Source organism: Podarcis tiliguerta, assembly GCF_965153285.1.
Source record: "Podarcis tiliguerta genome assembly, chromosome: 9".
Lineage (NCBI taxonomy): Eukaryota > Metazoa > Chordata > Lepidosauria > Squamata > Lacertidae > Podarcis > Podarcis tiliguerta.
In genome coordinates this window covers 59,714,117-59,738,330 of record NC_139542.1, presented here as the reverse complement: position 1 = coordinate 59,738,330, position 24,214 = coordinate 59,714,117, and the positions used below count along the sequence as shown (strand labels likewise).

Sequence of the window (24,214 nt, the reverse complement as noted above, 5' to 3'; positions counted from 1 at the left end):
GCAGCTGCTGGGTGACCTTGGGCCAGTCACACTTCTCTGAAGTCTCTCAGCCCCACTCACCTCACAGAGTGTTTGTTGTGGGGGAGGAAGGGAAAGGAGAATGTTAGCTGCTTTGAGACTCCTTTGGGTAGTGATAAAGCGGGATATCAAATCCAAACTCTTCTTCTTCTTTTTAAAAAATACTGTAATAATAATGGTTTTTATTACTTTTAAATTCCAAAAATCCAATATGCACCAAATTATATTAATACCATATAACAATACCAATTCATATACAAATCAGTTACATTTTGTTGTTGTTGTTTAGTTGTGTCCGACTCTTCGTGACCCCATGGAGCAGAGCATGCCAGGCACTCCTGTCTTCCACTGCCTCCCACAGTTTGGCCAAACTCATGCTGGTAGCTGCGAGAACACTGTCCAACCATCTCGTCCTCTGTCGTCCCCTTCTCCTTGTGCCCTCCATCTTTCCCAACATCAGGGTCTTTTCCAGGGAGTCTTCTCTTCTCATGAGGTGGCCAAAGTATTGGAGCCTCAGCTTCAGGATCTGTCCTTCCAGTGAGTACTCAGGGCTGATTTCCTTCAGAATGGATAGGTTTGATCTTCTTGCAGTCTATGGGACTCTCAAGAGTCTCCTCCAGCACCATAATTCAAAAGCATCAATTCTTTGGCGATCAGCCTTCTTTATGGTCCAGCTCTAACTTCCATACATCACTACGGGGAAAACCATAGCTTTAACTATACGGACCTTTGTTGCCAAGGTGATGTCTCTGCTTTATAAGATGCTTAAAAATCTTAAAAATCAATTACATAGCCAATTATAAATTCTGTATGGCTTCCCACGTGCTATACTTCAGGGTCTGATTCCCTTTCATTCTGCCTTCAGACTATTGCTCAAACCAAATACAATCCATTCTTGATAAAATCCCTTATACCACAGCTACAATGATTAACTTCAATTCACATTAACACATACAGTAATTTGTAATATAGTTCTCCTTTCTTCTTCCTGTGTGAGGTTTTAATTTCCATCAGATATTTCTTTATCAAATATTATGTCCATATTAATTATTCCTGATCTCCTTTGTTGCCTCGGAGTTACTCTGGAGAGGTCTCTCTCTTTGCTCCCAACTCTTCTGATGCAGTTGTAAAATTACACTTTCAATTTCAAACAAGGAGTCACCCAAAGTCCTGCCAAAGCCCTGGCAGGCCTCCAAGTTCTCGCCTCCATGTCCAGTTGAAACAATTAATTATAATTATTTGTAGAAGATTGATCTGGTGCCCCGGCAAGTCTTCAAAGTCCAGTCCTTCCTCCCCTCAATGAGGGAGCAAGTAAAATAATTAACTCTGCAGAGGCTCCAACCCCTTTTTATAATTATTCCAAACATTATTTTTTTCTCACACAGTCCCGTTTGTCATTATGATATATATCTGTGCTCCCATCTCCTTCATTTGCTTTAAAGAACAAAACTTTTAGCATTCCCAGGCATTCTTGGGGGGGAGGGCGGGGGTTGCTGAGTCATTTATGTAACAAAGGATTCATAATGAAGCGATTGGCTCCCCCCCACAAACACATACCGTCTTTTTTGTCTCAGATGGAGTCATCTTTCCAATTTAAATCTGTGCGACCTTGTAACTGTTTCAGTTCAGCAGTCCTTAGTCTTGTCCCATCATTACCAACATGTGTCTCTGCATTAATCCTAATGAATCTTTTCATGAACAGAAGTACTGCTGCTCTTAATGGCGGCATTGGAGGGGTTACCGAGAGGTGAATTGCTTTGCACCCAATCGTCTCCCTGCCTCTCACATCCATGTATGAGCGAAAGCCAGGTACCAAGACTATCCACCAGTGTAGCTTACTCCTCCTGGGCCCTGGGGGGAGTTTACAAAGATAATTACCCTCTTTCATCTTTGTTTATTGCTTCGCCAGTGGTCTCCGCTGTCGTGGGAGCTGTGCCATTAAGGCAACCGGAAGCCACAGGAGCAGGATTTCCAGTAAGAGAGCATAAAATGGTAGAACTGGAAGAGACCCCAAGGGTCATTTAGTCAGTGTTAGAAACAGATATGAAAGCTAGGAGATAATGGCACCTTAAGCACAACAACGGAATGTCTAGGCGCACTTTTTTGTAACAAGAATACAAAGCTGAAAATGAATGAACTTCAGCTTAAATATTATGTTCATTTTTCACATGGTCTAGATCTCATCTGAAGACTGCAAACAACAAAGCCATACTTCCCCTGCCCACCCCCCTAATATTCTTCTGAGGGTCCCTTCTCCAGTCCTCAGAGAGTGGGTGGAAATGGGGAGGCAGAAAAAGGCTGTCCTTTCCTTCCATTCTGCAGTTCCAAGCTCAGGAATTGCTTATGCAAATGAAATTACCGGTCTCAAAATGCGCCTAGAACAATGGGAGTTTCAAACGCTGCGTCCAGTCCAGCCCCCTGCACTGCAGGGATAAATCTGATTTGTTAGAATCGTATAATTGTAGAGTTCGAAGGGACCCTGAGGGTCATCTAGTCCAATCCCTTGCACTGCAGGACTCTCCACTAAAACATCCATGACAGATGGCCATCCAACCTCTGCTTCAAAATCTCCAAGGAAGGTTCCTTGCACTGCAAGAACTATGATATAATAAAGGTAAAGGTACCCCTGCCCGTTTGGGCCAGTCTTGACAGACTCTAGGGTTGTGCGCCCATCTCAAGAGGCCGGGGGCCAGCGCTGTCCGGAGACACTTCCGGGTCACGTGGCCAGCGTGACATCGCTGCTCTGGCAAGCCAGAGCTGCACACGGAAACACCGTTTACCTTCCCGCTAGTAAGCAGTCCCTATTTATCTACTTGCACCTGAGAGTGCTTTCGAACTGCTAGGTTGGCAGGCGCTGGGACCGAACAACGGGAGCGCACCCCGCCGCGGGGATTTGAACCGCCGACCTTTCGATCGGCAAGCCCTAGGCGCTGAGGCTTTTACACACAGCGCCACCTGCGTCCCTATGATATAATAGCCATCTTCAAATAACTAGAGGCCTGCCACATGGTGGAATGGAGCAAACTTGTTTTCCCCCTGCTTTAGAGTGTAAGAACTGAACCAATAATGGTTTCAAATGACAAGAAATGAGATTCCTCCTAAACATCAGGAAGAAGACTCTGATGGTAAGGGCTGTTCGACAGTGGAATGGACTCCCTCAGGAGGGTGTGCGCTCTCCTTCCTTGAACGGTTTTAAGCAGAGGCTGGATGGCCTTTGGCTACTCACCTACTAAATAGAACATGATTTAAACATTGCTAACCATAGTGCCTTCAAGCATTTACCCTTATGAACACCGTGTTTCCTTTCTACCAATGCCCAGTGTATCAGCAATGAAGACAAAGGTGATAGTGACCCAACATCCACTGCCCAAATCATCTTATTATGTCTGTGTTCTATTTTTGAATGGGTTACATACAGTACGTACTGTACTCCACAAAAACATGTGACTTGAGTATCAAAATTAAATTTTAGAACTATCTAGAATAGAGGCTTTTTGTGTGTTAGTAGCAGAATCATTCAGCATTCCTTGTATTTCAATAGGGTGGCACAATTTCAGTGGCTGTTTAATTTCTTATTCCAGTTTTTTTGTTTTTGCTTTACTTCGGAGAGATTTTTAGCTATATGTGTATTTATTTAAACTTTGTAACTGTCTTACATAAATAGCTTTTGCTTCCCCAGATAGTTGAAATACCTTGCAGTACATTTCTTACAATTCTGCTTTGTAACAGTTTATGTTATCTTAAAATTCCAGACATTATTCAATGATTTATTTTTGATCCTCTAGGTGGTTAAAGTTGGTGGGTACAGTACACTGTGAAAGAAACTGGTTGTGTTATGAGTTTTGGATCATAATATTTGATGAGCAATCCCGTTCTAAATTGGTATAATATTTATATGTACTGAAAGCAGTTTTAAGCATAAAAAACCCACATTCGGAGGCAGTTATGCACCAATCACCAGACCCTGTTGCTTCTGAAATAGTACTTTGTTGAGAAAGTGGCTTGAGGAATGTAACCTTGGTTAAATATCAGAAGATGGTTACAAAACCTAAAGTAAAGTTCAACTAAGATCACCCTCCTGATAAGCAGAAGAGTACTATATTTACTGTTACAAAACGAGGATCCACCTGGCAAGCTATTACGCATACAGATACCTGAATCCTTGGATGAACAGTGTGCTAGAACCATTTGGGCAAGTTCAAGTTCATAGGTTTCGTAATTTCTGGACTTTGTTATGCATTACAAGTATGGTAATATTAATCCTGATTTAAACCAGAATCCACAGGATGCCTGAAAGGTGGCAACACAAGAATGGACCTTTTCACTGGTGGCTCCATCTTATGGCATGCTTGGCACCATCATTACATATCTTTAGGAATCAGTCATCAGCACAATTTCTTTATTTTTGGCCAAGCTTTTAATTACCCATTCACCAAAGCGAGGTTTAACGTTTTTCCCTCCAATGTCCTGAGACATAGATTCTCAAAGGGCCAAGTCCCCGCCATGTGCGAATGTGATAAGGTGACGCCGGAGTCGCTCCAGCACATTATGTTCTCTTGCCCCTTGTTTAATGTGCTACGGGCAAATTTGCTGGGATCAATCATTCAGAAACTAGTGGGTACCCCTCCAACATTCCACCTTGCCCAAATCTTGCAGGATAAGGACACCCATACGACCCTGAAAGTGGCTAGGTTCCTGGCCGCGGTCCTTACCCAAAAGCGACGCCAAGGAGCACTACAAGCTAATTAAGGTGTAGGATGCCATTCCATCTTACAGTATTTTATTGTTATAGGGGCGTTTTAGCGGCTGTTTATTTCTATTCTTTTTTTTTTTTTCTTTCTTTCTTTTCTTTCCCCACGTCCACAAGCTGTTATTTATGTTTTTTCTGTATGGGCCCATGGCCGTAATAAACTTGATTGATTGATTGATAATTACCCATGTTTTCTGGGAGTGGGTAGAATGTTTTAATGTAGCTTTTAAAAAATAGAACTACCATTTAGACTTTTATTTTCTTTATCCCCAGTTTTAATGCATCTGTTTGCTTGCTTGTTTTTACTGCAAATCCCTTGGAGTTACTTTGGTAAAAAAAAACAACCTATGATATTTATAAACAGCAATACTAATGGTAGCAACGTCTGCTTTCTCATTGACCAACAAAAAAAGCTACAGTACTGCCGACTTCCATCCCTATTAATCCCGAGGCAAGGAGTGACTGATTGCAGTCCTATTGCCTTCAATGGGTTTACTGCATTTCCATGTTTTTAATATGCCTCTGTGCAATTTGTAGTTTAGTGATAAAAGGGCGAGACTTTGGAAGCCTTTAGTTCAAATTTAACCTCAAAGCTGAACCTGGATATGACAGCAGGTGATCTGTTTATTTTACAAAATTTTAATGCCAAAAGTAGCAGTCTAAAAAGGAATAGGAATATGTTTTGTGGAACAGAGAGCCATGGTCTGAATGTAGATGAAAGCAAGATTCAAGGTTTAATGAGCTTCTTGTGGGTCCGCTGCTGGAAAGACCCTGATTCTAGTGAATGCCAAGCTTGGTGCTGTTAGCAGGGCTTCAGTTCACACTTAGAGCAGTATCCTACCACTGTAAACCGTCATGGCTTCCCCCAAAGCATTCTGGGAAGTGTAGTTAGTTAAAGATGCTGAGAGTTGTTAGGAGAGCTTCAATTTTCAGAGTGGTCTAACACTTCTTCCCAGGGCACTCTGGGAAGTGTAGCTGCATGAAGCCAATAGGGGTCTCCTAACAGCACCCTATAGTTCCCGGGATTCTTTGAGGAAAGCCAGGGCTGCTTATAAAGTGATGCAATGCTGCTTTAAATGTATAGTGCAGATGGAGCCACTGACAATCCGTGGCAAATCATGTGGTAGGAGATTCTCCCCGAGTGAAGTGCTTTGGGTGCCCAAAGCATTTCAACTGACTGCTAAGTAGGAGAGTGAGTGACTGAATGTTAGATCAAGCTGCAAGTATCATTGTTATTAAGCACCTCTTTGCCTAGCAAGTGTGGAATAATCTGAGTTTTAGCTGCTGTCTTGATTTCTGCATGCATGCATTTCAGTTATATTTATTCCTCCTACCAGGATGCCAATCCTTCCAAGGTGGCTTTACAAAGCAAAAAAAGCAAACAAAACACTCCCCTTTCCATTTTGCCTTTTGGATTGGAAGCCAGAGGGCAAAGACTGTCTTATGGTCGATGCTTGTGAGCTGGTCTAGGAGCCTTTTGGGGGGCTGAAGAGCAGAATGGTTCAGATTTTTACTGCAGAACATTTCCAGCACAAAGTCTTGGGGCCAACTTTCTTTGAAGCTGCAGTCGTCAGCTGTAATCTTTACATTCGGCACACAAGGCCAAATGTGAAGATGCTCAGTATTTCAAGAGCTCTAATATGCTCCATGTGGCTTCCTATAAGATAATTGCTGTGTGATTCTGGTCTTGAGGAACAATTAGTGACAACGAATCTTCTTGTGGTTTGCATCCCCCTCTTTAAAACAAAAACCAGCTGGATTTGGGCAAACAGTCTCTGTATTGTCTGAATGTTTCAGCTCGGTACTGTAAATACTTCTGTGAAGTGAGTTGCCTAACTCGGCAACAGGTTTGAGCACATGACTGCTTTCCTGTATTGCTTCTCTAGAGCTGCCTTTAGTTGTTAGGCAAGTGCTGGACATAACAAGGCACTTTGTAAATGCCGTAATAACATGTGGAGCAACATGTCTGTATTGTGATATGAAAAAGAATCTCGCGGCCATCTAAAAATAGGCAACGCCATTAAGCTGTCAGGCATCCATTAGGGTTAAATGAGATAATGGTAGTTTTGCATTCAGTCACTATTTGAGGACTGTAATTGTGGCTATGGGCATTTGCTCGAGTTGCTTATGAAGTTTGGGGCCTTCCAGCGCTGTGAAAAGTATACCAGAAGGCATAGTGTGGCTCCTATCCTACACCGCCACTACTCCTGTTTTTAGAAGAAATGATTCGGTTTTCCTTTGGACCACAAGGCCAAGAGGGGGTTCTTGTTGTCTGGGCAGCTCAGGGGCCCCATACACACTGCCCAGGCTTGTGAACCATGGTAGGTCACTTTGGTGGTGCCAATGCAGAATAATAATAATAATATATTATTTATACCCCACCCATCTGGCTGGGTTTCCCCAGCCACTCTGGGCGGCTTCCAACAAAATATTAAAATACAATAATTCATCAAATATTAAAAGCTTCCCTAAACAGGGCTGCCTTCAGATGTCTTCTAAATGTCATATAGTTGTTTATTTCTTTGACATCTGATGGGAGGGCGCCACTACCGAGAAGGCCCTCTGCCTGCTTCCCTGTAACTTCGCTTCTCGCAGGGAGGGAACTGCCAGAAGGCCCTCGGCGCTGGACCTCAGTGTCCGGGCAGAATGATGGGGGTGGAGACGCTCCTTAAGTTATACTGGGCAGTTTGACTTCACCCCGTGAGGCGCACTTTATCGTCTCTCGAGACAGACAGATGCCAACAATAAATGGCCCCGGGTCCTGGCCTGGGTTGTTGGGTGTTGAACTGAGAGTGTCTCCTTCAGCTGCATTTTGTAAGGAAATGTCATTATTTGTGATGGCCAGAAACTTGACTTTTAGGAAAGCTACTCCCTTACAGACCCTTCATGGACAAACGTCTGATAAGCTTTCAAGGAACCTCTGAATTTCTCTGAATTGGATTCCCTAGAATAATGGAAGTCTTGCAGTTACACTCTTTCCAATATAAGACTTGCTTCCCTCAAAAAAATTGGCAAAGTAGGTATGGTTTTCCATAAAAGGTGCCCTAAATTCTGGGCTCAAAATTAAACCCTGGTGAAATCTTTTTCCTTTACAGAATTCCAAAACCAGAGACAATGTAAAGTATCTGCTTGCAAATCAGAGCACAGAAGAACTCAGAAAATGTTTTGGTTCACGGATGGAATTTGGGACTGCCGGCCTCCGAGCACCCATGGGAACAGGAACATCTCGGATGAATGATTTGACTATTATTCAAACTACTCAGGTACCAGATTTAAACAAACAGGTCTTTATTTTTCTTTAAAAGTACTGTTTGCCTGTTTTTCAAAGAATGGTTGTAATTGACAGAAAGTTGAGTGCCTCTCTCATTATCAATAAGTCAAGCCCATCAAACTTTCTCTGGTTTGTACCCAAAGTTTGTAATAATTACAATATGTTGAGACTCAAATAATTTAAACCATTTCAGTGGCTTAATCATGCTTTTCTTTAATGGGTAAGCATACCATTAATGTCTCTGCAACTATTTGTAATGATTGGCTGTTTAAAAAAAAAAAATCACACCAAAGCTTTAGAGAAATTAAACTGCATCTCAAAATGGCCATCATTTCCCACTGAAACACCTGTTCAGTTTGCAAGATTAAAACGAGCTTTTAGAAATAGTTTCTCCACTATTTGGAGGCTAAATCTTCCGATTTGGGAGGGTTTTTCCTGAAGGTGGCTTATAAATTTTTGAAATAACATCAAGTCTGGATTGAATGTGAGTGAGATATGTGTTGAAGCGTAAGCACAGAAAAATACAATCAGAGTGTTGCAAGGCATATGCAATTGCCACATTGCTGCAAGGATTGTAAGATAGCAGATCACTAAATCGACCTGAATAAATATCCAGGCGGAGCACTAACTAGGAGATTGCACAAGCTGTTTGCATTATTTGTGCCACAGACAGGCAAAGTCCCACAGCCCAGCTATGTTGCTCTTCTCAGATGACCAGAAAACCATTCAACAAACATGGCAGCAATTTACATGCAGTCGTCATCATCATCATCATCAAACCCTTTATTGGCATCACAAACAAACATTAAAAAAAACAATACAGAATTACCACTTCCCCAGTGGCACAAAACATTTGCTAAAAGAAAGGAAGCAGAGCGGTCTATCCTCACATCTCTAGGTCTCCAGGGAGATCAGACATCTGCAGTGTATTTCGACGACAAAAAACCAAATAGAGATATTCAGCCACTAACTTGGTGAGCTCCTGATCTCATTCCCCAGTAATAGAAAATAGAAAAACCAACTCTGGTTTCCATTTGGGGATACAGAGTAGATCTAGAAATTGCTGATGGAGATCAGCATATAGTTTACAATTAAGAACCGTATGTGTAAGGGTTTCCACCAGCTGGTCTTCACATGGGCACTGATGGTTCAAGTGTTTCATGTTTATCATGCATACAAAAAGATGGCACAGCTGCCTTAGAGTCATTTTTGCAGCAACTGGGAGCCAGCATGGGGCAATCCTTCCCAACTTAAGTGCAGCCTCACAGCAGACTAAGATCAACATCCCGCTCTTCCCAGATTTTCAGGCATAAATCTTGCCCCCCCCCCCCAATCACCTGATTAGCACAGACAAGTATTGCTCAGCTCTGCTCATTCAGGATTCTGTAATAAGAACACAATTCCCCTTTCGTGTTGTGTATATAAGAGAGCACATAACTTGCACCACGGTCATTTACATTGGCACATGTGTGCAGTATGAAAAGAATAACTCTGCAATGCTTGCACAAAATCATGGCTTATAGCCAGGGTGGATTTGATTTACCGTAAATCAAATCGATTTAAATCATGATTTAAATCACTAGTCAGTGATTTAAATCTTTTTTTTTTTTACAGAAAGACTCATTCATGCTGATATAATCTTAATATTTACAACCAGATGAAGGTTTCATTTTTGGAATAATAAATTCTCAGAGTAGTTTTACAGTTATATCAAAAATTACTGATGTGGTTATACTATTAGAAATACACAGACAGGTAATTATGAAATTATTGTGAGGTTTAATAAGTTAACTGTTTATACTTGGACAACTTTTCTGCTGTACTTTATTGGAAGGAGAAAAATAATCATTTCCTTAATAACATTTTAAACAATTTATTTAACTGAAACAATAACATTATAGCATATGTATTCATGTTTGTTAACTGATGTGGTTAAATGATTTTAAAAAAAAAACTTAGACTGAGTTTTAACACACATGAAAAACTTAAAACAAATTCTTATTTCCTGATAAATAGCCTTTGGACTATAATGTAACTTAAATAGAAAACTATCTTTAGAAATATTTTTCCTCCCAAAGCGTTTTATTTTAAAAATCCAATTTAAATTTTAAAAATCCAGTATTTTTTTTTAAAAAATCATTGATTTTTTTCCCACCCTGCTTATAACATTGCATTGGCCACCCTGCTCCAGCACACCATACTGTTAGCACCTTACTTGCAGAGGCAGTAGATACTGGGATTAGGTTGGTAAAATGCAAAGTTACTGTAGTAGGTATTTCCTTAAGTATGACCTGAGGTTTTCAATCCCTTTATCTTACCTGATCAAAAGGCTCTTCCTTGTTAACAGCATTTCTTTTTGGGAAAAGGTATGCTTTGTAGAAAAGTGGATTTGCATGTTGGTTCGTCTTTCAGATACCACTTTTCATTCTTAGATTTTTGTCCCCAAGATGATGCTTTAAACAGTGGCGTAGCGTGGGGGTGCAGGGGGGGCCGGCCGTACTGGGCGCAACATCTGGGGGGGGGCGCTCGCACTCGCAGCTCTCTGCCCCTACCTGGCTCACTCACTCACTCTCACTGCAGTGCTGGCTGTGCGAATCCGATCCGAGCCGCCGGGTCGCCGCCCACTGTGGAGGGGAGGGTGCCAGGCGTGCGGTGCGGTGCGGAGAGAGAGCGAGGGACTATCTGGGGGAGGGACAGTGCGGGGGGGGGCGCAAATTACTTGCCTTGCCCCGGGTTAGGGGGCGCAAATTACTTGCCTTGCCCCGGGTGCTAACAACCCACGCTACGCCACTGGCTTTAAAAGCCACTTGCGGGGGAGAGGAGACATATTTTTTGGAACATGGGTGGAAGGTGAAAGCTCACCAAGTTGTTTCTGCCTCCACTCTTCTGCCCTCCAGGCAAGGTTCTTCACCACGAGCCCCGTAATATATTCATTTCAAGACGTCGCAACTTCTTCACTTTGCAAGCAATAGCTTCCTCTTCCTTTGTTCTGTAGAAGATGTGCAAAGTTATATGACGGACTTTCAAAACTGCTGGCGCTTTGTATGCTTTCGTTTCTAGGGATTCTGTAGGTACCTCGAAAAGAGCTTCAGTGACCTGAAGAAAAGAGGCGTTGTGATTGGCTACGACGCTCGCGCTCATCCCCCAAGTGGCGGTAGCAGCAAAAGGTATTCTTAGCAACTGCTACAATGGTTTGTTCATGACATGCTTGATTTGCCATAAATGGAGAAGGTGCCCACTCAGAATGAACTTATTTCTTGACTTAAACTTAAGGGAAAGTCTGTGCCATGATGAGCTGATAAGATTGATTGATTGATTTTTTAAAATCCCATCTTTTCTAAAAAAATATCACTATTAAAACAATGAAGACATTAAAATTTGATGGGTCTGGCCGCTCCAGTCGAGTATCTTTCTTCTTTAGGTAACTGGGGCAAAGAATAATACAATGAAAGGAATTAAAGCTGTAATTTGAGGCACGCTTGCTAAGGAGTGAGGTCTATTTTATTGGGATGTATCTCCCAAGTAAGGACACTTAAGAGTATGTAAGATTTATGGGAAGTTGTTTTAGTCTATTCTATTGCGGTTGTTTTAACTTCCTTTATGTTTTGATTTGCAGTTGTATTTTTTAGTGATGATTTTATTGTTTTATATCTTTTTGTAAACTGCATTGTAGAAAAATCCTCAATCAAGCAGCATATAAATTTTATGAAATACATACAAGAAGTGTACTGTACTGCACTGAAAACCTAGAAGGTGTTTGTTCCACAAACTGCTCTGCTGTACTCTGCTGCCCCCTGGCTGCCAGAGATCCCTCCTTTATTTCATTATGTTGTGGAGAAAAAGCAGTGCTTGCCTGGCAACTAGGGGGTGAGCCTGGTTTCCTTTCGGAACTGAGGAACAACTTATAGTGGTACTTAACTTTTAAAAGCCCTGGCTACACAACCAGATTGGTTGGCTTTAATGGCCAGGGCTTGGTCCTCTTCATATGTTAACATCATACTTTTTCTGTCACTCCCAGAGACTTTATCTCCATACTAGATGCATTTTAAGGGACGCGGGTGGCGCTGTGGGTTAAACCACAGAGCCTAGGACTTTCCGATCAGAAGGTCGGCAGTTCGAGTCCCTGTGACGGGGTGAGCTCCCGTTGCTCGGTCCCTGCTCCTGCCAACCTAGCAGTTCGAAAGCACATCAAGTAGATAAATAGGTACCGCTCCGGCGGGAAGGTAAATGGTGTTTCCGTGCGCTGCTCTGGTTCGCCAGAAGCGGCTTAGTCATGCTGGCCACATGACCCAGAAGCTGTCTGCGGACAAACGCCGGCTCCCTCGGCCTATAGAGTGAGATGAGCACACAACCCCAGAGCCGTCCACGACTGGACCTAACAGTCAGTGATCTTTACCTTTCACCTTTAGATGCATTTTATAGCCCATGAAAAACACTGGGAAGAAACTTATCATATGTAGGTCACCCAATTCATGTCCTTGTAATGGAGAACATGGCCGTGCTACCGTCCTTCATAGATTGCTAAATGCATGCTGTTTGCAGGGTGGGTGCCGGCAAACGTAATGCATGAATATCAACTAAATGCACCCAGGCTCAGTGCAGTACTTCTTCGATTTTTGCAAGAGGATTCCTTCCTTGTTTTCAAATTATTATGTTTCTCGCCAATAGATTTGCAAGGCTTGCTGCGACAGCATTTATCAGTCAAGGCATTCCTGTGTACCTTTTCTCCAACATCACACCGACTCCTTTTGTGGTAGGTCATTAGCCTCCTTGCACCCCAGTTATGCTACTTATACATTGATAGAAGGGTCAGTAGATAAATATAATTTATTGTGATGTTACACACACAGAGAGAGAGAGAGTTGTACCTTGGAAGTCAAATTGAATCTGTTCTGGAAGTCCATTCGACTTCCAGAACGTTCGGAAACCAAAACACGGCTTCTGATTGGCTGCAGGAAGTTCCTGCAGCCAATCGGAAGCCCTGCTGGATGTTCGGCTTCCAAAAATAGTTCGCAAACCGGAACAGTCACTTCTAGGTTTGTGGCATTCGGGACCCAAAACTAAACTGTTCGAGAACTAAGGTATGACTGTTTTTGCCATGAGATGAGGTCAAACTAAAACTAGTTATGAGATTGTTAGTTCTTTTAAAAAAAATAGAACTCTGATTAATTTTAAGAGAGCCATCTACCGTCTGCAATTGGTTCTTCTGCTCATTGCTTTCTCTGTGCTTTGGAGACCTTCCAGTTTTTTTGCAGATTGTGACACAGAACTTACCTGTGAGGTGGGCTGAGATGAAGGTCTCTGCCTATACTTGCTGTTGTTGATAGAACAGGCCAAATAGGAAGCACCTTTTATTGGAGTGCCATCCCTGATGGTCATTCCATAGCATCTTGATTGAATTGGTGTTACGCAGGAGAAATTTAAAAATCATGCGTTCTTGATACCAAAGGTATGCATGTTGCTAATCCATCTGGATATTTCAGTGTGATGTAGCAGCAGGCATGCTGTGCTTGGTCCAGAAAGACATTGATTCAAGTCCCCACTCAGCCAAGAAGTGCACTGCATGTCTCTGTTCAAATAGTTACCTTGTTGGGATACTGGGGAGGCATCAGACAGGCATCAGACAGGCCCCCAGCTGGCTCCAGCCAGCAGCTGGGCGATCACCGGTCTCCCTTGGAACAGCATCAAACAGCTACACAAGCCTCAGATACCTTTAGAGACTTGACACGCTCTATAGCAGAGTGAATAAATCATCTCACAATGGAAGTGGCGGACAGAGACATTTGTAAGCAGTATTTACAGGCATTTATTCAGCATAGTTAAGGAACAAAGGAAAAACATGTCTTCTTCCCTTCGTGTCCAGCAAACAGCAATATAGCAAAAGCAACATACAAGCGGAAGTTCCCAGCAGACTGTGCTGGAAGTAAACAGGCATGTGACACACAACAGTCATGCCTGTTCCTTTTAAGGTGGAACGGAAGTATATCCTAACATACCTTTCACCCGTCCCTCTTTCACAGTGTTGAAGTTGAAATGTAATTCCTATGTATCACATAAACAAAGATCAGTTTAAATAGAACAAGGCTTTCACTATTTCACTGAAATTCTAAAAAGTGCTCCAAATTCAGGGAGATTGTAGTAGGAGGCTGTGGGGGAAATTGGAAGAGACAGGTTTTTCTGGACCGAACTTTATAGCTTCATGTATACTGTACTGAGATTCTTAGAATGTGCGAGAGAGGAATAAATATTATCTTAAAAATGTGAAGGAAACAGGGCAATTGCTCCAGGCAGTCTTTTTCCATTTTAAGATTACTTATTATTTGCTTATTTCCCACAGCCTTATGCAGTGTCTCACCTGAAACTTTCTGCTGGAATTATGGTTACCGCATCTCATAATCCAAAAGAAGACAACGGATACAAGGTATTCTCGCCCTCCTCTTCTTCTTTTTCCAGAACACCTGGATCTGGCCTGAAACAATTTAGAGGTGGAGATCATGTTTCATTTAGGTTTTTTAAAAAACCCTGTAGAGCCAGGAGGGTGGGGCAAGAGAAGGAGACACTGCAGAGAGAAGGGGGGTTTAGTCTGTTGGATACTTCTTCACCAATACATTCCTTGTGGGAAGAAAAACTGGCAAAACAGACCCTGTACCCAGCTTGACTGTCCCCTTGGTGTGTGATTCCTGCAGTTCTACTGCATGTGCTGAGCTGCTGTACTTGACTTGCCTGGCCTCCTCATTTTTCATCCCACATTTTTGTCCCCAATATGTCCCAGTTTCCCATAGTTCAGGCCCCAGCTGTCTTGGTTGCCACCACCAACAATGTCATCTGCTCCTGCTTCATGGTCATTGCTTGCTCAATTTCCGCCACCGCTTCTGCAACATTCAGACCCGCCACCCCACAAACCAGCTCCATGCTGCACGGCTGCTCCACAGCCCTAAAACTAAATACAGTGGTACCTCGGGTTACATACGCTTCAGGTTACAGACTCCGCTAACCCAGAAATAGTGCTTCAGGTTAAGAACTTTGCTTCAGGATGAGAACAGAAATCATGTGGTGGTGGTGGTGCGGCAGTGGGAGGCCCCATTAGCTAAAGTGGTGCTTCAGGTTAAGAACAGTTTCAGGTTACGTACGGACCTCCAGAACGAATTAAGTACTTAACCCGAGGTACCACTGTATCTGTTTATACATCTCTATGCTTTTTAGTTTCTTAGAATTCCAGGGCAACACCCGGTACTTTCAGCTACTAAGCACCGTATTTTTCGCCCTATTAGACGCACTGGACCATAAGACGCACCTAGTTTTTAGGGGAGGAAAACAAGAAATAGGAAAGCAGGCAAAGCCTCCTGAGCGAAGAGGGAGCGCTCCTCCCTCTTCGCTTAGGAGGCTTTGCGGGGCTATCCCTGAAGCCAGGAGAGCAAGCAGGATCGGTGCGCACCGATCCCTCTTGCCATCCTGGCTTCAGCGAAAGCAAGCCTCCTGGCTTTCCCCCCACCTCCCGCAAGAGCAGCGCACTCTTTAAAGGGAGCGTGGCTCTTGGGGGCTTTTGTGGGAGGTGGGGGAAGGGACAGAGCCGCGCGCTCTGTCCCTTCCGCCACCTCCCACAAAAGCCAGAGATAGCCGCGCGAAGCCTCTGCAGGGGAGCAGGATGAAGGCTCCCCGCTTCCCTGCGGAGGCTTCACGGCGCTAAGGCAGAAGCAAGAACAGTGAGAGGGAACACTGCGCAGCGCTCCCTCTAGCTGTTCTGGCTTCTGGGGTAGCCCGCGAAGCCTCCGCAGGGCAGCGGGATGAAGGCATTCGCTCCATAAGATGCACACACACATTTCCCCTTTTTAGGAGGGGAAAAGTGCGTCTTACAGAGCGAAAAATACGGTAGATACATCAAAATGAAGCTTCCATTAACAGACAATCTGCATATATTCTCTGTGTTACTTAGGTTTATTGGGAAAACGGCGCTCAGATAATTTCACCTCATGATAAAGGAATTGCTCAAGCTATTGAAGAAAACCTAGAGCCATGGCCTCAAGCTTGGGATGACAGCCTGATTGATAAAAGTCCCCTACTCCACGATCCTTACGCATCTATTAACAAGGACTACTTTAAGGACATACAGAAGCACTGCTTTCACAGGTAAGCTGTCAGGGAAGGCTTTTCTTCCTTCTTGGGGATAAATCTATGTTATTTAATTTTAGTGCAACAGGATTAAAATTGAAAGTACCGTAAGTTGCAAGTAGGTTTCCACCTACAGAAATGGGAATTTCTTTTGTCCATCGGTGGAAAGGTGGAACAAACTTCTGATGAGGGATGTAGGATGAAAGAAAGAATGAATGAATCTTTATTTGCGTCAGCCTTCGGCCATAGCAATAAAACAACAATACGATATACAAAGAAATACAAAGAATAGAAATAAAAAGTCAATTATATAAAATACATTTTAGGGTTTTGAATCAATAGTCAAATAGTGGATCTTATTCTGATTGCCTCAGCTAAAAACCTTGCAACCTTTTCTGTCACCTGCTCATCTTGATTTGCCAAGAGAAAGGACAGTATGACAGTGGCTGGGTGACTCAGAATGGATGATAAAAGAGGGGTGATAACCTCATTCCTCAAGTCTTTATAAAGAGTGCAAGCCAGAAGGACATGCGTCACTGATTCGGTACTGCCATCTCCACAGGGACTGATGAGGGATGTAGGGAAGAAAAGACAAAAGGTTGTCTTCATTATCTCTAGCAAGCGACAATCCCTTAAAAATGAGTAGGAGTATCAAATGGTGAGGTGGCAGCTGGTAAGAGGCGTTCATGTTATTAAAATCTCGGCTGATGGCCTAACGTAGATAGACAATGCCTTCTTGACCCTTGAAAGGAAGGCAACTTGTGGCGAGTCCATTTTTCCTTTCTCAGCCGCCAAGGAAAGGCATTCAAGACAGGAATGTCCCAAACTTCAAATTCAAATTTTATTAAATGGTCACAGACCAGATTAACTCGTACAGCTAGTCAGCGAAACATAACACCAGAGAAAACAAAGGACAATATCAATACAGATTAGGCCATAACAGCAATTTAATTTTTTTTTTTTATATAATATTTTATTTTCCGCATTCAATAAACAAAAAAAAGAACAAATCGACAAACACATCAAAAGGAAAAAAGCAAAGGAAAAACAATACATACATTATACAAAAACATAAAGAAAAATAAAAACGGTAAGAATAAAAGAGTTAAAAACAAATATTGTATCATTATATTCTTCGGCATTAACTTAGGTCTGCGACTTCCCCATGCCTTCCCACTCTGTATTCTAGGTCTTATATTCTGGTAGTAAACTCTTTCCCTCTGGCGTATCTTTGGTTCAGATTAATATTATTGTCTTATTTATCCTTACATTTCCCTATGTCTTATTAAATATACTTTCTTTAACATTGTCATTTTTATAATAACATTCTTTTACATTCAATCTGATAACCTCAAACGTTCGTAATTTTATAATGCTTCTGTAAATAGTCTTTAAATTTCCTCCAGTCTTCCTTCACCATCTCTTCTCCCTGGTCTCTGATTCTGCCGGTCATTTCTGCAAGTTCCATATAGTCGATGAGCTTCATTTGCCATTCTTCCAGCGTGGGTAGATCTTGCGTCTTCCAATATTGCGCGATGAGTATTCTTGCTGCTGTTGTAGCGTACATAAAAAAAGTTCTATCCTTCACTTGAACCTGTTGGTTTACCATACCCAGGAGAAAGGCTTCTGGGGTCTTTCTAAATGTGTATTTAAATATTTTTTTCAATTCATTATAAATCATTTCCCAGAAAACCTTAATCCTTGGGCACGTCCACCAAAGGTGAAAAAAGGTACCTTCTGCTTCTTTACATTTCCAGCATTTGTTATCAGGCATATGATACATTTTTGCAAGCTTGACTGGTGTCATGTACCACCTATATATCATTTTCATTATGTTCTCTCTTAAGGCATTACATGCCGTAAACTTTATTCCAGTGGTCCACAACCTTTCCCAGTCAGCAAACATTATGTTATGGCCAACGTCTTGAGCCCATTTAATCATAGCCGATTTCACTTCCTCATCCTGTGTGTTCCATTTCAGCAGCAAATTATACATTCTAGACAATATTTTTGTTTTAGGTTCTAATAGTTCTGTTTCCAATTTTGATTTTTCCACCTGGAAGCCAATTTTTCTGTCCATTTTAAATACCTCCATTATTTGATAATAATGAAGCCAATCTCGGACTTTACTTTTTAGTTTATCAAAACTCTGCAGTTTCAGTTTGTCACCATCCTGTTCTAAAATCTCCCAATACTTCGGCCAATTTGCCTCCATATTGAGTCTCTTTACTGCCTTAGCTTCCATTGAAGACAACCACCTTGGAGTTTTGTTTTCCAAAAGATCTTTATATCTAATCCAGACATTGAACAGTGCTTTTCTGACAATGTGAATTTTGAACATTCTATGCACTTTAACTTTGTCATACCATAGATATGCATGCCAGCCAAATGCATTATTGAACCCTTCTAAATCCAATATATCTGTGTTTTCAAGAAGTAGCCATTCCTTCAACCAGCAGAAAGCTGCTGCTTCATAATAGAGTTTTAGGTCTGGCAGGGCAAAGCCCCCTCTTTCTTTAACGTCTGTTAATATTTTAAATTTTATCCTTGGCTTTTTGCCCTGCCAGACAAATTTAGATAGATCTTTTTGCCACTTCTTGAAACAGTCAGTTTTATCAATAATCTGCAGTGTCTGAAACAAAAACAGCATTCTTGGCAATACATTCATCTTAATTACAGCAATGCGCCCCAGTAGTGAGAGTTTCAAGCTAGACCACGTATCTAGATCCTTTTTTATCTCCGTCCAGCACTTCTCATAGTTGTCTTTAAATAAGTTCCCATTTTTTGCTGTCATATTTATTCCCAAATATTTAACTTTCTTCACTACTGTTAAACCTGTTTCTTTCTGAAACCTTTCATTTTCAATTTCTGTCAGATTTTTTGTCAAAACCTTAGTTTTTGTTTTGTTTAATTTGAAGCCTGCCAATTGGCCAAATTCTTGAATCAGTTCTAAAACTTTTTTTCCACTAGATTCTGGCTCCTGCAACGTCAAAACCAGGTCATCTGCAAAAGCTCTTAATTTATATTGTTTAGCTCCGACCCATAACAGCAATTTAAAATTAGGCAGCATGAGTAGAATTAAGTGTTTGCCTGCATTTTGACATTGGAAAGCTCTTGTTTCCTGCGCCTAATAGCGGCTGCGCAGAATTTGGCAACATTGATCGTAATTTCAGGAACCTTATCTTCTACCAAGGCTCTCGTACGTTGAAGTTCTGATTCATTTTTAAGCTTTTGTAGAACTGGGGCAATAAAGGTCAGGCGTAGATCCTCGTAGTAACTACAGTGCAGCAATACATGCAGACTTGTTTCCACTTCCGATGAGCCACATGGGCAAACACGTGACTCATATGGTTTGCCCTCGTATCTGCCTAGCAGCAAGGCAGAGGGCAGAACGTTAAATCTGGCCAGTCCCAAACTTCAGATCTGTGTGATTCCCTTTGTTCATCTGTTTCCGTTCTTCATTCCCTGCCTTATCCCGTAAGACATCTAAGCAGGTACTATAGCAGTGCCAGCAGAGAGGAGATACACAGAAAGAGTTGCACACACGTTGTAACCACTTTGCAACTGTGTGTGCATGCAGGAACATCTTCACAACATTGCTTGAATACACAATCTGCTTACATCAGTTGTGTGGCCTGGAGTTGAGAATCGGGCAACTTGTAAGCGGCTTTTTTTTAAAAAAAAAAAAGTTTTAGTGAAAGAGGATACAGTACGGTGCATTTCTTTGTTATTGGTGGTGAACAAGCTCATGCCAATGTAATGTCATTGCTGTACTTAATTTCAGGAATATAAACAAGGAGACAAAGCTGAAATTTGTCCACACTTCTGTGCACGGTGTAGGCCATGAGTTTGTGCAGTCAGCCTTTAAGGCGTTTGGCTTTAGCTCTCCATTTGCTGTTCCTGAACAGAAGGAGCCTGATCCAGAATTTCCAACAGTAAAATATCCAAATCCCGAGGAGGGGAAAGGCGTACTGGTAAAACACAATTTAGTCAAAATTCTTCCTTCTACCTTTCTTTTGTGCCACTTCAAACCTTTCCTGATAACCTATAAACCTTCTGAATGCATATTATTTTTTTAAAGTTGACATGTACTTAGGTAAAGGGACCCCTGACCATTAGGTCCAGTCGTGGCCGACTCTGGGGCTGCGGCGCTCATCTCATCCTCTCCCCCATGCTTTTTAATTTCTATATGAAGCCGCTGGGAGAGATCATCAGGGGGTTTGGGCTGGGTGTTCATCAGTATGCAGATGACACCCAGCTCTACCTCTCCTTTAAATCAGAACCAGTGAAGGTCCTGTTTGAGTGCCTGGAGGCTATTGGAGGATGGATGGTGGCTAACAGATTGAGGTTGAATCCTGACAAGACAGAAGTACTCTTTTTGGGGGACAGGGGACGGGCGGGGGTGGGGGATTCCCTGGTCCTGAATGGGGTAACTGTGCCCCTGAAGGACCAGGTGCACAGCCTGGGAGTCATTTTGGACTCACAGCTGTCCATGGAGGCACAGGTTAATTCTGTGTCCAGGGCAGCTGTCTACCAGCTCCACCTGGTACGCAGGCTAAGACCCTACCTGCCCGCGGACTGTCTTGCCAGAGTGGTGCATGCTCTAGTTATCTCCCGCTTGGACTACTGCAACGCGCTCTACGTGGGGCTACCTTTGAAGGTGACCCGGAAACTGCAATTAATCCAGAATGCGGCAGCTAGACTGGTGACTGGGAGTGGCCACCGGCACCACATAACACCGGTTCTGAGAGATCTGCATTGGCTCCCAGTACGTTTCCGAGCACAATTCAAAGTGTTGGTGCTGACCTATAAAACCCTAAATGGCCTCAGTCCTGTATACCTGAAGGAGCGTCTCCACCCCCATCGTTCAGCCCGGACACTGAGATCCAGCGCCGAGAGCCTTCTGGTGGTTCCCTCATTGCGAGAAGTAAGGTTACAGGGAACCAGACAAAGGGCCTTCTCGGTAGTGGTGCCTGCCCTGTGGAACTCCCTCCCAGCAGATGTCAAAGCAATAAATAACTATTTTACTTTTAAAAGACAACTGAAGGCAGCCCTCTTTAGGGAAGTTTTTAATGTCTGATGCTGTACTGTTTTTAATATTCAGTTGGAAGCCGCCCAGAGTGGCTGGGGAAACCCAGCCAGATGGGCGGGGTATAAATAATAAATTATTATTATTATTATTATTATTATTATTAGCCGAGGAAGCCGGCGTACAGCTTCCGGGTCATGTGGCCAGCATGACTAAGCCGCTTCTGGTGAACCAGAGCAGCGCACGGAAACACTGTTTACCTTCCCGCCGGAGCGGTCCCTATTTATCTACTTGCACTTTGACGTGCTTTCGAACTGCTAGGTGGGCAGGAGCTGGGACCGAGCAACGGGAGCTCACCCCATTGCGGGGATTTGAACAGCCGACCTTCTGATCAGCAAGTCCTAGGCTCTGTGGTTTAACTGCGTCCTGACATGTACTTCCATCTTTTGAAAAAGCCATCAAACATCTTTTCTTCTTCCTCTTCTCTCTCACTCCTTGCTGTATCATGAGGACAAGTACATGTTACTTTCATGGAATCAAAAATTTGATGTGTTCCTTTTTTCTGCAAGAGGTGCAATTAAAATAATGTGTCAATCAGCACCAAATTGTCTCTCTCTGTGGCATATAGCTTCAGAGTTTGAGCCAAACTTTCCCATCTCTGTAAGCATATAGGCCTCTTGTATTATTATTGGCATAAAATGCATTGAACATATTTCTTTTCTTTTTAAAATGTTATTGCTTTGGGGCTGTTCACTTTCCTGTTCTTTTTTAGACACTGTCTTTTGCCTTGGCCGAAAAAGAAGGAGCTCGGATTATTTTAGCCAATGACCCAGATGCTGATCGCCTTGCTGTTGCAGAGAAACAAGAAAGGTATGGTTGCTTGCTTTGGTGATTTCAGTGTTTAACAACAATTCGATTGTTGGAAATGCCCATGAGCTATTTATGTAAATGTATATTATCTGTTGGGACACGGGTGGCACTGTGGGTTAAACCACAGAGCCTAGGACTTGCCAATCAGAAGGTTGGAAGTTCGAATCCCCATGATGGGGTGAGCTCCCGTTTCTCGGTCCCTGCTCCTGCCAACCTAGCAGTTCGAAAGCACATCAAACTGCAAGTAGATGAATAGGTACCACTCTGGCGGGAAGGTAAACGGCGTTTCCATGCGCTGCTCTGGTTCTCCAGAAGCGGCTTAGTCCTGCTGGCCACATGACCCGGAAGCTGTACGCCGGCTCCCTCGGCCAATAAAGCGAGATGAGCTCCGCAACCCCAGAGTCGGTCACGACTGGACCTAATGGTCAGGAGTCCCTTTACCTTTATATCATCTGTTGCCTTACTTTTCTTTTGACTACTGTCAAAAGTGTTGGCAGTACATGCTCTTGAGAATAATAAAAAAAATGTATCTTAAATCAATTTCTTTTAAAAAATGCTTACACACCCAATATTTGTGGAAAAACATGTCAGTTTGCATTTCTTAGTTCAGAAAGTATTGATCTGATGTGTAGAGATCTTCCCCATTCTAATTAATTCAAGAAGCTTCTCTGTGTGAAAGAAGCAATCGGAAGATTCCTGATATTTGGGTTATTCCTTTAGAGAAGCTGAGTACAGCTGGCTTTAACCGCTTCTCTTATCTCCTGTCAAGGTCATGCTGACTATAAAAGCAGGGCCAGAAGGAGCCTGAGTTTCACTTTCTCTTTCTGTCTCTTTTCCTTCTGGTGTGGTGTTCCGCACATAGTATGTTTAGTATTAAGGTTTAGACTTATTGTAAGTTTCAGTCGGGATGCGGGTGGCGCTGTGGGTGAAACCTCAGCGCCTAGGACTTGCGGATCGCATGGTCAGCGGTTCGAATCCCCGCGGTGGGGTGCGCTCCCATCGTGCGGTCCCAGCGCCTGCCAACCTAGCAGTTCGAAAGCACCCCCGGGTGCAAGTAGATATATAGGGACCGCTTACCAGTGGGAAGGTAAACGGCGTTCCGTGTGCTGCGCTGGCTCGCCAGATGCAGCTTGTCATGCTGGCCACGTGACCCGGAAGTATCTGCGGACAGCGCTGGCTCCCGGCCTATAGAGTGAGATGAGCGCACAACCCTAGAGTCTGGCAAGACTGGCCCGTATGGGCAGGGGTACCTTTACCTTTACTTTTTTAAGTTTCAGTCAGGTCTGCTGCCACTGAATTCCTTAGGGACAGTGCCAATCCTGAATGTATTGAATTTGTGACCATTATGCTCATCTGGCTTCAGCAGCAGTGAAGCTCTGCTGGATGAAATATAATTGCCTCTGGTCTATTTTTTGGGAATCCTGCAACGTGCTTTAAGTTGTTACTCTGCTAACTATACATTGGAATCTACTCTGGATCAACATTGAGTAGAATTACATGACAAATAAAAGTGCACACTCTGCATCTACCGTATTTTTCCGTCTATAAGGCACCCCCATGTATAAGACGCCCCCAATTTTGGGGGACTCGGATTTAAGAAAATAGGGGTGTATAAGACGCCACCTAATTTTGGACATTATTTCTTAGGGGGAAAACCTAGTCTTATACACGGGAAAATACGGTATATCCCTTTGGTTTTGGAACTGGAACCTCAGCACAATTTCTTTACGGTAGTTCCTACCATTTCTTTATGTTAAGCTGTCGAGCTACTGTCACTCTAACCATCTAAACTGGTTGTGTCCCTCAGTGGAGAATGGAAGGTGTTTTCTGGCAATGAATCCGGAGCGCTTTTGGGCTGGTGGATCTTCACTTGCTGGAAAAAGCAGAATCAGGAACCCGCTGCCATCAAAGATGTATACATGCTTTCGAGCACCGTGTCCTCCAAAATCTTAAGAGCAATCGCACTTAAGGAAGGATTTCACTTTGAAGTAAGTCATTTGGGAGAGAAGCATGTTTTATTTTCCTGTAGACAGTGTTCTGACTGAAATCTTGTTCTGCACAGGAAACCTTAACAGGATTCAAGTGGATGGGAAACCGAGCCAAGCAGCTCATGGACCAAGGAAAAACGGTCTTATTTGCCTTTGAAGAAGCGATTGGTAATAAATAT

General features: G+C 42.9%; 1 protein-coding gene across 1 annotated transcript in view; it reads left to right on the top strand.

Annotated features, from left to right (window-relative positions):
* The window catches only part of PGM2 (phosphoglucomutase 2), a 30,927-nt gene that overhangs the window by 686 nt on the left and 6,027 nt on the right, over positions 1 to 24,214 (top strand). Inside the window, exons 2-10 of the mRNA XM_083458242.1 lie at positions 7,864 to 8,031; positions 11,100 to 11,206; positions 12,708 to 12,792; positions 14,377 to 14,460; positions 15,973 to 16,166; positions 19,933 to 20,122; positions 21,950 to 22,047; positions 23,855 to 24,035; positions 24,110 to 24,203. Of these exons, the coding sequence (XP_083314368.1) occupies positions 7,864 to 8,031; positions 11,100 to 11,206; positions 12,708 to 12,792; positions 14,377 to 14,460; positions 15,973 to 16,166; positions 19,933 to 20,122; positions 21,950 to 22,047; positions 23,855 to 24,035; positions 24,110 to 24,203 (1,201 nt within the window). The remainder of the gene's footprint in view (positions 1 to 7,863; positions 8,032 to 11,099; positions 11,207 to 12,707; positions 12,793 to 14,376; positions 14,461 to 15,972; positions 16,167 to 19,932; positions 20,123 to 21,949; positions 22,048 to 23,854; positions 24,036 to 24,109; positions 24,204 to 24,214) is intronic.